This window comes from Sinohyriopsis cumingii, chromosome 6 (genome assembly GCF_028554795.1).
Source record: "Sinohyriopsis cumingii isolate HCF-2022 chromosome 6, ASM2855479v2, whole genome shotgun sequence".
NCBI lineage: Eukaryota > Metazoa > Mollusca > Bivalvia > Unionida > Unionidae > Sinohyriopsis > Sinohyriopsis cumingii.
The window spans coordinates 131,033,347-131,047,340 of NC_142966.1; the positions used below are offsets into that span (position 1 = coordinate 131,033,347).

Genomic DNA, 13,994 nt, shown 5'->3' on the forward strand with positions numbered 1-13,994 from the left:
ATATTGTTGATGGACTCTGCGTTGGTATTGGTCCAGTGTTTGTTTTCTTTGTTCTGTTGATTTGGTTCAAACACAAATTTTCGAAGTCTTGGTTTTACATTCTTGACGTAGTATTGTTCGAAGCTGTCAAACTTTTCTTTTATTAATTGCTCAAGTTTTTCAGAACGGTTTTCAAACTCGATGGTAGTATTGGCGTCCACGATAACCTTCGCTACCAGACAGAGACCTCATGACTGTATCACGCTCTACCTTGTCAATTCCTACCTTGTTTTGTAGATAAAACTTAATATTGTCTTTTAGATGTTTTGTGCACAAATATCATCTAGCAGAAGGAAACACGTGTTCGATAGCCTTGGTCAGAGCTTTCTCGTCGTCCATGCCTAATTCCATATTCTCTGATATTCGCATTTCTATATTTTCCACATTATTATCAAGTTCTGTTGCCACGTGTTCCAGGAATGATTTGTACGTTTTATATGACGCGTCTTTGTGCAGTAGAGGACCAAGAAATATAGGATGGTCATTTGTATTTTTCCTCACAACTCTCTGATTTTTGTACACCAACAATGTCACAAAAAAGTTTCCAAGGCCGAATCTTCAGTCAATGCCAGTCGGTTGGTTCTTTGTGTTTATTAAGAAGTGTTTCAGATCCTTTATTTGTTCTTTTGTGTAGCAGATAATTGATGGCACTTGTAATTTGTTGTGTATCACAGTTTGTATGTAAGAGTGTTCATTTAACATTCCCAACACATCTAAAATCTCATCAGCTACATTGGTGCTTCTTGCGCAGTTGCTCTTTTCTCTTTTTCTGGCATTATACTTCTGGTTTCGTATCACTCTGAAGTCACGTGCACAATTCATGGAGTCATCTTTTTTCAAGTAACGAAATAAATCTCTCAGTTGCTGTTTGTTCAAATTTTCGTTCAATTTTCTATTGTTTTGGGGTTTGTTCTTGTGAATGTTTGTCCACAATGCGCATTCCCATGCGATTGTGAAGTTAATGGTTGAATTACTTGGTATTCGAACAGCGCAACATTGCTCAAGGTTTGATCAACTTTATTTACAAAGTATGAGACCCTTTTCTTAAAATTTTGATCTCTCTTGAGAGTAGCATAGTACCGGCTTAAAATGACAATGCTATCCTCAGCAGGTTGTGGTTCAAGAGGTTCCCAGTATACCTGAACTTTGCATGTTTTCTTAAGACAGTACTTTTGATTTTTGTGCTCAACATTTATCAAGTGTCCATTTTTAATCACAAATATTGATTTAACTGTGTTTCCCATTGCAGTATCCCATACTCCACAATCGTCGTAAAATTTGCATTTTTTCTTTGATTCCAATCGAGTTAAATTCATCGAGTTATCCACTAACAGAAAACAATTAGACTTATTACCTGGTGGCACCTCACTGTGTACGTATTCTTTTTAAGTGATCAGTTTGTATGATTCTTGACTAGAGTGCCACTGTCCTGATGTTAATTGTTTCATATTTATAGGAACTGGGAAAGAGGCAGGTTTAGCATCATTTTCAACTTTCTCATCAGTGTTGTCACTGTTTTTTTCAGTTGACATAACAGAGTCATCATTGGTGATTGATTGATCGCTCAGCTGATCTACAATGTAATCTTTTTCTATTGAGAAACCGTGTATTGTCTCCGATAATGCCTTTGATGATGCTGACTTCTCAGTTCTGGTAATTTTAACATCCTTCTCCATGTTGTCCATGACTTCCAAAGAAAATTTCTGCTTATTGCTTACTATTGGTGTACTCATTTCTGATGGCTGAAATTGTTCGTTGTTGCATGACTGCCAATATTCTTTAGAACCAGGACAAAATGATTGCTAGTCCAGATGTTACCACATTTTGGACCAATTTTGCTCCATAATATGGTAAGCTGTGCATTGTTTATGATATCTTCTGTAGAAAACAATTTAGTCAACACTTCATGAGTTTTGTCCAGTGGACCATTCATTCTAGGATACAGAGTCTGAATTGGTAAACCTACTACAGCAGAAAGGGCCATTATAGTCTATATTGATGAATATCCACCATCTGTGCAGCATGAAATGAGGGATTCCTCATAGGAGGGAGAATAGTCCATTAAGTGGTCGAAGTCAGATCGTGACTTGTAAGTTTCAGCATTTTGTGACATTTCAGTCGATGTGCGCAACCTCAGTTCTGACGCCAAAACTTCACTACCCATCAACGCAATTGAAACAGAGTTGAAAAGGCAGTTGCCATAGCCAGTAGATAGCGAAGGTACACCAAAAGAAGACAAACCACACTTGTTCATGATTTCTTGCGTGTTTCGATCTATTTCCACAAAATCGGACGGGATGATCTGTTTTCCATACAACTGAAAGGACTCCAGGAACTGTCCCTCTCTTGTTGCTGTGAAGCAGAGACTGTCAACACCGTAACACAACATCTGTGCTAAGCGGCATAATCCTTCATTGTAGTTGTTAGTTGAAGTCCCCATCTCTAACGTGAAGCAGTTGTTGCATACATATGGTACTTCATTGTTTTCATAAAAGATATTCATTTTTTCTGCAGATAACTGCTCACATTTGGAATGATTCCATTGTTTGCAAGAGTCGCAAAGTATGCAGTCAGATGTACAATTTAAATGACATGAACCACAGGGCCAAAATGCTGCTCTTTTTGTAGCGATAATATTGCGCTTTTTCGAAGCCATTTTAGATTTCGAATTCTAGATTGAACTGATAAATATTTTAGTATATGAACCGACAAGCAGATCACATATGAACTGCAATAAAATTAATGACGTTTATATACACACCAGGTAAAGACATGTCTATAATGAATGTATTTGAGCTAAGTAAACACTTATACGCGCAAGCAAAACAAACAAAAGAAAAACCTTTTAAACTGATTAATTAATTGTGCGGCTCATTAATCAAGTGGATTAATGCCAGGATATCGTCCATTATGTCCCATTACGGCATCCTTTTTGGTTCCCCTTAATACATTAATTGGCTTAAGCTCCACACGCGAGTATTCAATAACACTGTAGCCATTAAGAAGATTAAAATCACGAGCCTTACAATTTGCCAAACAAATCACCTTTGATTTGCTATACATCTTTAATTTTGATACTGATTAATGTAGTCAAAGAAAGGCACACTTTTCGGTTCTCCTTTAATTAGTTATTTAATTGGCATAGGTTTTGTGAACACAATAAAATAATTAAAAGATTATAAATGTAGCGCCCTTCAGATCTAATTATTAAGCGGACCCCTGTTTGTCAGAGAAAAAGATTTTTTTGAAACAAAAATTTGTAACCGATTTATTTTATTTTTTTAATTGTATAAATGTATACTGGTTAGGTGAGAGTGTTTAGGGAGAGTCTTGGGGTGATTAGTCACACCCATCTTAATCGAGGATAATCTCTCAAACTCATCCATATTATGATTAAGACAAATTATATTTAAATTGAAATATTATATATATATAATGATGCAAATGGTATATGATAGGTTCTACAAATCCCTGTTGTTGTTGTTATAGGTTTTAATGCCATTTTTCAGCACAAGATAGGCTATACATGGCGGCCATTATTAATGGTGGAGGAAGAACCCTGGAAATCCCGGAAAGAACCACCGACCTACAAGAAGCTACGGGCAAGCTTTCTCACATATCCACATTGGCCGAGCCCAAGACTTGAACCCACGCAGACAGAGGTGAGATGGCAGTGATCCATGATGGAGAGCGCTTTAGACCACTTGGCCACTCGGGGCCCGACAACTCCCTGTAACAGTGCCTGCGTAAATGAATTCTGTGGACTTAAAAAGTGTATGGAGAGGGAGTTTAGGACCTAAACCGTGGATGAAATATGGTGTTGGGGTTAGACGAAAAACGCAGTTGTGTGTGCAATTTGGTGGTAACAAATACAGAGAGCTGGAAGGATATGATGATAAGCAACACTGATTATAATGACATGTTCATATAAAGTTCTGAAGATTATCTTGCTAGATTTTCCAAAATTATTTAGACAAATAATATTATTATATAAAATGGAGCAAAAAGAATTTGTAAAACATCCTATCATCAAGAATTATCAGGCTTCTCGTGATGATGTAATCAGGAATTGTAGACTTAAAAAAAAAACAGTTCGTAATGTCATTAATACTCATTATCTCATGTTCAGTACTAAGGGGAATAAACATTATTTCAGTGATAAATTTATCTTTTTATGGATTAATCGAGAAGGGTCTTGTGGTCGATCATATTAATGGTCCAAAATTCGATAATTCCTAGGGTAATTTACGAGCCATTACACAAAGTCAGAACAGCACATTTGGAAAAACCGGTAAACATTCAAACGTTGCAAAAATTACAAAGTATGTCAATACAGAAAATGGCGAAGAAATAATATTTCAATCATTAGATGAAGCTGGTAAATATTTTGATATTAACTCATGTTCGGTAAAACATGTCGCAGATAATATTACCAGATCAGCTTTTTCGAAGAAATATAAACAAAAATTAATATTTTATTATTGTTGAAGGGAGACAACTGTCAAGCTAAGCTCTCTCCGATAGAGTAATTAATTAGTTATCTCGCTTGTTGCTGCATAGTTGACCACGTTATTATTTTGTCATCGTAACTAATTATATACAAATACACAATAATTTAACCATCTGTTTGATAATTAGTATCAGTGAAGTAATATAATTTTGTAATAGTTCAAATTAGTGAAAGGATATTTACATCTTTTAATTTCGTCTCCCTTGCCAAAGTCAAAGCAGAAAATCAATTGCCCGCTTTTTAATACAGTAGTTATTTTTAGATCTCTCTGTTATACAGAAATACATGTATTTTGAACCTGACCTAGTCAAAAACAGAAATATATACAATATGCGATTATTTTAGTAGGATGTGTTCTGGAAAATGGAAAATAAATCCACGCCGTGGTTTTTATAATGATTATTTGTAGGAATCCAGCATAGGTAACTTTATAATAATTTCTGAAACATATCTCAGTAAGGTTGGAACATAGTGCAGTGGTAGCGTGGTTGATTATCATACTCGACGTTTGGCGTTCCTATCCCGTGACTGACAAACTGTTGATGGTGGTGATATTTTACGATTTTTTTATGAGGCTCCAGCCCCAAGGGATTTCAAGTACACCTCCTCACCACGTCAAACAACGTGGTAAGTGCATTTTGCACTCTGCATGGGGTTTGATATTGGGTGGGTATGTGTGCATGAAATTCAAAATCCTAGACAACCCTCTGAAATCTCTAAAATTTCAATTTGCCAGGGGCTGTCTATGCAGTTGAAACCATGAAAAATAAACCGTAGGGTGATGTGATCTCAATCTCACTGAAGGGTACCCCACATAAAACATTCAGAAAGAATGTCAGCCAAAAAGAAAAGCCTCGTGGGGTGCCAAGAAGACCATAAGAAAGGTCTCACAAAAGAACCCTATGGAAAAATACAAAGGCAAATATGAAGGAACCGCTCATCATGCTACGGTTTATTTTTTGTTAAAAATACACACACACATATATAATATTAGTGTTGTTATTTCTGCAATTAAAAGTTTAAAACTTGATCCTGAAAAAATTGTTTGTGATTTTGAATCATTACAAACATGCAAATTCGAGGATAGATATACTATAATAAATTATACACTACCAGCAGAGTATAGAATCATTAAGCTCATCCAGCAGTCAAAAAATTCATATCTCTCTCACACGATTGAAAAATATAGATCAGAATTAAACCTTGAACAACATCACCGAGTCTGTCTCCATAGATTGCTTTGTACGTTGGTAATTTCAAATTTCTTCTTCTGACTATTACAGGTCCACATTGAGCATTATGTATAATCATTTATAGTAATAATCAACCCACTGATCTAATTATTCTCAATCACTGTAATAATCATCAGCAGTTTCATTAATGAGAGATTGATAAACATTAATATCCATGAAACCGCCTGTAAATAATCTTCGACAAATATCAGATATTTCATTAATGATTTCTGGTGAATTATTTCCAGCACGGATTCCTCCAATCAGAATTTCTAATCATTCAAGATCAGAAAGAACATTGTTAGGACAAGTAATAAGATCAATTCCTTGAGTAACAAAACCACTTCCGGTAGCACTAGGAGGTGTGCCAGAATTTCTTTGTCTTACATCCTTTTTCAATTGATTAAAATTTGTAATGTCATCTTCAGCAAGTTTATTAGTGTATATGGAATATACATCTCTAACCCAATTATCTTTTGTTTTTCAAGATCCAACATATTTAGGTTTTGCATATTTTTCTGTTTGATTGTATCCCTGTTTGGCAATATCTACTGCATCTATGTATTCTGATTTTATGATATTGTCTAAACCACTAGTTGTACTTTTATTCTTAATATCAATTAGAAGAAATTGTTATTTAGGAGATTGGAGATTGTAGTTTAAAAGATTGTGGTTTAAAAGATTGTAATTGAGATTGTTTTTGAACTTCGTGTGTTTTACAAATTTGTGGCTCAGGTTGAGAAATTTGTGGCTCAGGAATTTTTTGTTTTTGTGGCTCAGGTTGATGGATTTGTGGTTTAGGTTGAGATTGTTAATTTACATAAATCTGCATAAAAATTATTTACTTTTTTAATATAATTTCTATATTTTGGATCATCATTTCTATACAATATACCCATTACAAAATTTTTATCAACATTTACGCTAACATATTCAGGTTTTAAAAGTTAAAACTTTCGAAGAAAACATAATGCTGCAGTACTAGGTAATTTTACCTTTGTAACAGTTTCTTTATTAATAAGTTCTTCAATAACACCTTCTCTAAATTTATTAGTGTGTGTGTGTGTGTGATTTTGATTTTTAATGTAGCTTTAAAAATATTTCAGTCATATCACTATGATGTCTGCAGTGTGACAGTTTATAGTGATGTCTAGCACTGGGGCATCATGCCGCAGACATGTAGCATGATGTCCCACCCAGTCACATTATCCGACACCAGGCTGACCTGTCCTCACACTAACCTCTTAATGCTGAGTGCCAAGCAAGGCAGCTGTTAGTACCATTTTTCTAAGTCTTTGGTATGACTTGGCCGGGGATCGAACCCACGACCTCCTGCATCCAAGGCAGATGCTCTAACTACTAGGCCGCCTGGAGCAGTCATTAATCAATGCAATATTTTCTTTTCTTACCTTAGGTTTCGGTGTAAGATCTTTTTTTCCCACCAATACCTTCAAGTATTTTTTCTTCACTACCAGGAGGTTGAGCAGCAGCTGTTTCAGTTGGAAGATCTCTTAAATCGTTTTTGTTTGTTTAGTTCTTCTTGCTATCTCTTCAGTTTGCTCAGCCATTTGTTTTGACATGGGAAGAAGACCTTCAATAGCTTCTGCAACTCTTTCAGTACGGTAACTTTTGTAACAGGTTAAATATTTGTTCTGTACCTTCTGCAGATTCAGCTTGTGCTTCTTGACATTCTTGAAGTTTTTGTTTAACAGCATCACGAAGAGGAAGATATCTTCTAATTGCTTCTAATCTTTCTCTAGTTAATCTACTAGTGTAAGATTCCATTATTGATATAATAATGATTTAATTACTCACACATTACAGCAGCAGAGAGGTTGCATCCACAAATGAGTGTCACCGTGGCTAAAGAAAAACATTATACAAATTTTGAAAAACACAAACAACAAAGTAACAAAATAAACTAACCTAATTAGAGAAACCCTCTGTTTTTAGTTAGAGGATTCGGTTTGACGTTATTTACCTCTTAATTTCATTTTCGTAAAAAGCTTTATTTTTCAAAATTGGACCTTCCAGCAAGTGGTCTGTTCACCCTCTCTACTGCTAATATACAGCATCCATATTCTATCACTGCATCAACCTTGTGCAATGATACAAATGTGAACAGGTAAAAAAATGAAATTCACTCTTAACCATAACATTAATTAAGATGGAAAAAAAATAATGAAATAGTTCTCATTTCAGTTTTGAATGAGAATTAATTGCCCTTTAGAAATAATAATGTGAATGGAGAAAAAATAACAATTCATCAGTGGCTTTTATGACTTGAAATTGGACAAGGTAGATAGGTTGGTCTGTTTTGGGGACATTGAACTTCAAGTGCTGCTCTTGTTTGTACTTAAATGTGTTGCACTTAATGTTAATCTTGATTAATGATAAAGAATATCCAAGTGATATTGTTAATGTGGATGATTTCACTTCCTTGTGTACAGCTGAAGCTCAAACTATTCCATGAGTCAGGATAAAGTCACATATGAGATAAGATTGAGATATCCTGTTCCTGTGTTCTGCACTAAAAGTCATAGTCATACACATATAGGAATATCAGAAAGTCATATCTCTTATGAGCTGTTTCCTTTTTATTATACTTGAAATATTAATTATATCATCAACATTTTGGATGAATTGTATAATGAATGAGATCCATGCTTACTAATTATGTAATTTTACATTAGACTGGCTGAACTTGTTACTACTCTATAAGCCATGTTTGTGATCTGCTTTTGATTAAACTTGAATATATGCTTGAATCATCTGGATCTTAATGTATTGCAGTAATGAAATAATTCAGATGCATATTAATGTGGCATTCTTGCATCTGATTAATTAGGCTTCTTGTCATTCTTGAAGATATATTTTGGATCTTTAGGGTTTATTATAATCAACATAGTGGATGACTAATTATGAACAAGAAACTGAAGCTGTATATAAATTGTTTTAATATTTTTAAATTTTATTTTTATCAGAATATTCTAAAAGTTTATGAAATAATTTACATAGCATGTTCTTTTTTACTACTATATAAGCCTTCGTAGTGAAATGGTCAACTGTGAAAGTTATGTAAACCGTGTGAGTGATATAAGGCCCACTTGGACCTCTTGTTTATGATAAAAATGAAGTCTTTTGCCATCAAGGTAAGTTTTTTTTATTTAAAAAGACATTTATTAAACATCTAGTGAAAATATATTAATATATACCATTGTTATTGTTGTGATCATGACTTTAAATAATTTTAATATTTGCAGGCCTATGCACTTTTGAATATTGTCCCTCCTTCAAGAGATCTGAGCAAAGAAAGTGTGATTTCTCAGTCCTTTGTCAAAGCAGGAGGCCAAGAACTTGTACAGGTTTGTAATTTTAAAAAATAATTCAGTTAAAAAGATTTTACAAAATCAGTAATTTTGCTCACAACTGAGAAATCCTGAATAACAAATTGCAAGGAAGAACAAAATTTCTTCTTTGCATGCATGAATAATGAGAAATTTGGTTGATTGTAGCCTTGATTAGTAAGGTACTGCTGTATTTTAAGGCAACATTTTTAAGCCTGAAGCAGTCGTAAGAGAACAATGGCATGATTCTCATTTACACATATTAAGCAAGTTTGTCATTTGTGATGTAAACTACAGTTGCTTTGACCCTGTCTGTCATATGCAATGGGTCCTGCACAAGACATTATACTTTTGTTTTCTGGCACATTTTGAAAATGTGGCAGGCATATTTACATTACATCCACATACCCGTATCAAGTTGTCCCACCATGGATTTTTTAAAATCACCATTTGTACAGTGTATGTATGTGTGTGTGTCTATATATATAATACAAATATCATATAATGATGAAGTCGGTGATATAATGATAAAGTCGGTGATACATTTTATCAACAAATTTATCATTTACTTGTGATTTCACTATAATCTTTGGGAATGAAAAATTATTGTTATTGTTCACAGCAGATTTGTAATTTGACACAGCAAAATGTATAGACATTAACTCACTGGTTTATACTTCTTCAGGTATGGATATCATTCATGCTGCTGTTGTTTTATTTAAAGTTCACAATTAGGTGTGTATCTTTTCAAAAGTTAAAATCCTTTCCTCAGAGCTGGTTTGCTACATTGAAAATAGTCCAGCAAAAACCAAATTGTTTTTCTTAAATGTGAATGACTTAAACATATTTGGCATGTCATTGCATTCTTATGTTTATAAATCTACTCTGTATGATTGTAATGAAAATTGTGTCTTCAAATGTGTTTCAGATGTGGAGATAAAGTCCTCAACCAAAATTCCTAATATCTGTAACAGTAGCAATCAGAATTAAGCCTGGCTTTTCTCACCTTTTAATTAATGCAAAGTCAGCAATATATGGACCTTTTTGTTTTATAAATTAAAGTTGTAGGAAAGTAATGACAGTCTTTTTTTTCGCCCTTATGGGACAAATGAAAATATTTGTTTCAATCAAGTAAGATTGTAAGATTTGGATTGTTTTTGCAATCTTCACTGTCTATTAACTATTAAGTATGTACTATTTTGTAAATTGTTTCCATTATAACTTTCCTACATTAGAAACATGTAATAAAAAGAACCTATTTTTCTCAGGTTTGATCAATAGATACTATCTTGTTACAGATGTTAAGTGTTACACACATAAATGTATGTTTGCTAATGAAAGCCCATGTAAACTCCAGAACAGTGTCAAAAGATGCAAATCAAAGTTTTTGTTGTAGATTGTTTTAGGAAGTAATTACACTCACACTCACCATAATGCCATTTATTTCATTACCATTTTAGGGAAGGTACAATTAAGGCAGTTAAATTCATATTTCTGACAAGCAAAAGAAGTGTATTAGTGTAATCATAATCATCTCTATAAGGGGAAGCCATTGTTCAAATTGATTTCAAGACAAATGAAGTAATGAAGAAAATATTTCAATCTCTTTATGAATTTATATATTTCACATTATACTGTTAATAGTATAAAAATTTGTATTGGACATTAATGAAACTTTATCAACATATGTATGTTTAAATTTTCTGAACCATTCTGTGATACACAGAATTGGAGAGTTTTCATTCATAGTCAGGTTTTTTTTATCATAATTTCATAAAAGCTGACAATGTCAATTTTTATGTTGGTGTAGCAAATAGGGAAATGGTTCCAGTACGTAGTAAAAAACATGATAGGTGACATGCATATTTTGACTCGACCATTATATTCAGAGAGCTGGATAAGAAAAATTGATATGATGTAACTGAACATTTTGTGTTTTGTTTTTTTTGAAAGAGATGGGTTGAACACATAGCCATTATAATCTACAATCATGTATGTATAATACAATATTGGTATGGCATTTACAGACTGGAATTATTATGATTTTCCTGGAATGAAATAGCTGCTGAGTATCTTTCACTGTATAAAATTACTACTACATTTTGATCTCTGACATATGACTCCATTTCAGGTATTCACTGACCAGATGATCTTTAATTTATTAAAAACCATTATGTGATATAAAGCTCATAATCGGAGGGTGGGGGAAAGCTCTTAAAATGGCTTCCATTTTATTAGTTTATACCTGGAACAGAAAATGGCCCCTTAGCAATTTCACTGTTCTTCAGACTGTGACCAAGTTTTGGGCCATTTCCTGTAAAACCAGAATTAAAGAAAAAAATTAAGATCACACTAGCCTTTCAGCTTGTGGAGATGCAGTTTTTTCAAACCTGTTTCTAGATAACAGATTTTGTCCAGATTAAACATGCCAAAGTGAAACAAATGAATCCAGTCAAACTGAACTGGCTGAAACGTTTGCCAAGATTTTAACATTCTAAATGTAGGTCTTGATTACATCAGTCACTCAGTCATCATTATTAATGACTACATTGAATTCTTTTATTTGTACCAGTATCAGTTTTTGCATTGCTTTTTCAATTTATTTTGATCAATACATTTGTGGTTTTGGAAAATCAGGCCCTGTTCGACAGGAAGAGTATTTTATCTGGGTCTTTTCATTTGTGTTTTTGGAGAAGGAGTACTGTTCAACAGAAGGAGCATTTTCATTGGGGTTTTAAATGTGTGTTTTTGTAAAAGTGGTCCTGTTCGACAGGAGGAGCATTTTCTTTGGGACTCTAAATTTGTGTATTTGGAAGAGGGATCCTGTTAACAGGAGGACCATTTTCTTGGGGTCTTTAAATTTGTGTTTTCAGAGAAGGTGTCATGTTCGACAGGAGAGCATTTTTCTCAGGGTCTTTTAATTTGTGTTTTCAGAGAAGGGGTCCTATGCAACAGGAGGATCATTTTCTTAGGGTCTTTAAATTTGTGTTTTCAATTTGCTGACTGCTGCAACCACAAAATCGACAAAATCTGATTCCCCAAAACATTAAATTCATAGTTAATCTTTTGAAATAAGTATATATTTTTGGTTCTATACTGAGTATTATTAGGGTTTTAGCTTATATAAAGCAAATATTATACTAAATAGTTTACTTACTCTTATGTACTTTGGGTAATATGATAGGAACCTTTGTTTTGTATTTCTCGTTTTTCACTTTTTATTTTGTAAGGAAACCTTCAACCATGGATTGATGGATTTGTTGCTTTCCATTTAGATGTACAACAACAATGTTCAGTCTGAAGAAGATGGATTTGTTTTAACAGAAGGTACTGGAAATCTGAAATGTGATGTGGTTCTCCATGTTATGTTGAAGACATGTGTAGATGATACTGAAAGGGTATGCTATTTACTATTGTTCTGCAATTTTATATTTGTCTTGGCAAAGATGAAAGATACCATTACCATGTATTTGTGTTGAAAAAAGATGAAGATTTATAAGTCTTATTTCTTAAAGGTTCATCCTTTGAGGGTGTTAGTATGGATTGACTGTGATCAGACCAGATGATGGGTTGCCAACATATGTGAATTAGTGTGACATCTTGCCAACAGCAATCACCCAACACTCAACTATATCTTACCAACAGCAATCACCCGACACTCAACTTATCTTACCATGTGCAATCACCCAGTACTCAGCTATATCTTACCAACAGCAATCACCCAACACTCTATATATTGCCAACAGCAATCACCCAACATTCAACTATATCTTGCCAATAGCAATCATCCAACACTCAACTATATCTTGCCAATAGCAATCATCCAACACTCAACAATATATGGAAATAATTTGCTGTAGATAACAACACTCAGCTATATATGGAGACAGTTTGGGCACACTGCTGTATGTTCCCAAAGGAAAAATTTAATAATTAAATGTTTGTCACTGGAAAACGTATAAAATTACATTATAATTCTAAACATGATCATTTAAAAATATTTTTAGCTACCCAGCCAATCTTCCACACTGGGAAGGAAGGTTGCCCAACATTAAATTTTAGTTGTTCCATGGCAATGTAGTTTTCCACTTCTGCACTTATGGACATATAAACTGGACTGTGGGTATATTTTCACATAGTTTATCCTGCATCAGCTGGGTTGCTTGTTATACAAAGAATTTGTTCACATTGCTTATAGATATGTATTGTCTAATCCCCATACCTCGTCAGATATTGCAATAAAACAGACTCTGAAAGTGCATTTTAAAATGAACATGTTACGCACCAAAATTGTATTAGCTATGACCTACCTTCTATGATTTTTTTTCTCAGAATTATTATAAACCTTGACTTTGTTGTTTAAATCCTTGGCCTAGATGTCCCCTCTAGCTAGCACTTGTCTTGTTTGTCTCATATACTACTGTAGTCTACCTTCAGTCTTTTATGGATCATACCCCCCATCCTTTCTTCAAAAGTATTTGTGTAACACAGTTACAGTCTAGCTCAGGATTTTTTATTTCATAATGAAACATTATAAAAATTTCAAGCCAAACCTTGTTCTGTCAGGACAAACATTTTCAATATGGACAATTTTTTTAAAGTATATGTATTGATACAAAGATTATGGTGCATATCTGAAATGGTTTCCCAATATTTCAAGCTCAACAAACTAATTTTGTCATGGACAATAAACAGCTAACTGACACAAAACAAACACCAAAGACAAAATTTAAGAAAATGTATGGATTCCCACATGTTAGAATCACTAGGGGTAATTTACAACAGAAGATATAAAAAAATGTTGCGTAACACTAATAAATGAGCCATATATATATATATATATATATATATATATAGTCATCTGAA

At 33.6% G+C, this 13,994-nt stretch overlaps 1 protein-coding gene across 14 annotated transcripts in view; it reads left to right on the plus strand.

Moving 5' to 3' along the window:
• The window catches only part of LOC149797969 (uncharacterized), a 146,803-nt gene that overhangs the window by 74,551 nt on the left and 58,258 nt on the right, over positions 1–13,994 (plus strand). For all 14 annotated transcript variants that reach the window (XR_016421926.1, XR_016421929.1, XR_016421930.1 and 11 more), the window contains exons 9-10: positions 9,045–9,146; positions 12,404–12,526. Coding sequence is in view for 5 of the 14 variants with exons in the window: in XM_089963050.1 (XP_089819176.1) it covers positions 9,045–9,146; positions 12,404–12,526 (225 nt within the window). In the remaining 9 variants the exon portion in view is untranslated. The remainder of the gene's footprint in view (positions 1–9,044; positions 9,147–12,403; positions 12,527–13,994) is intronic.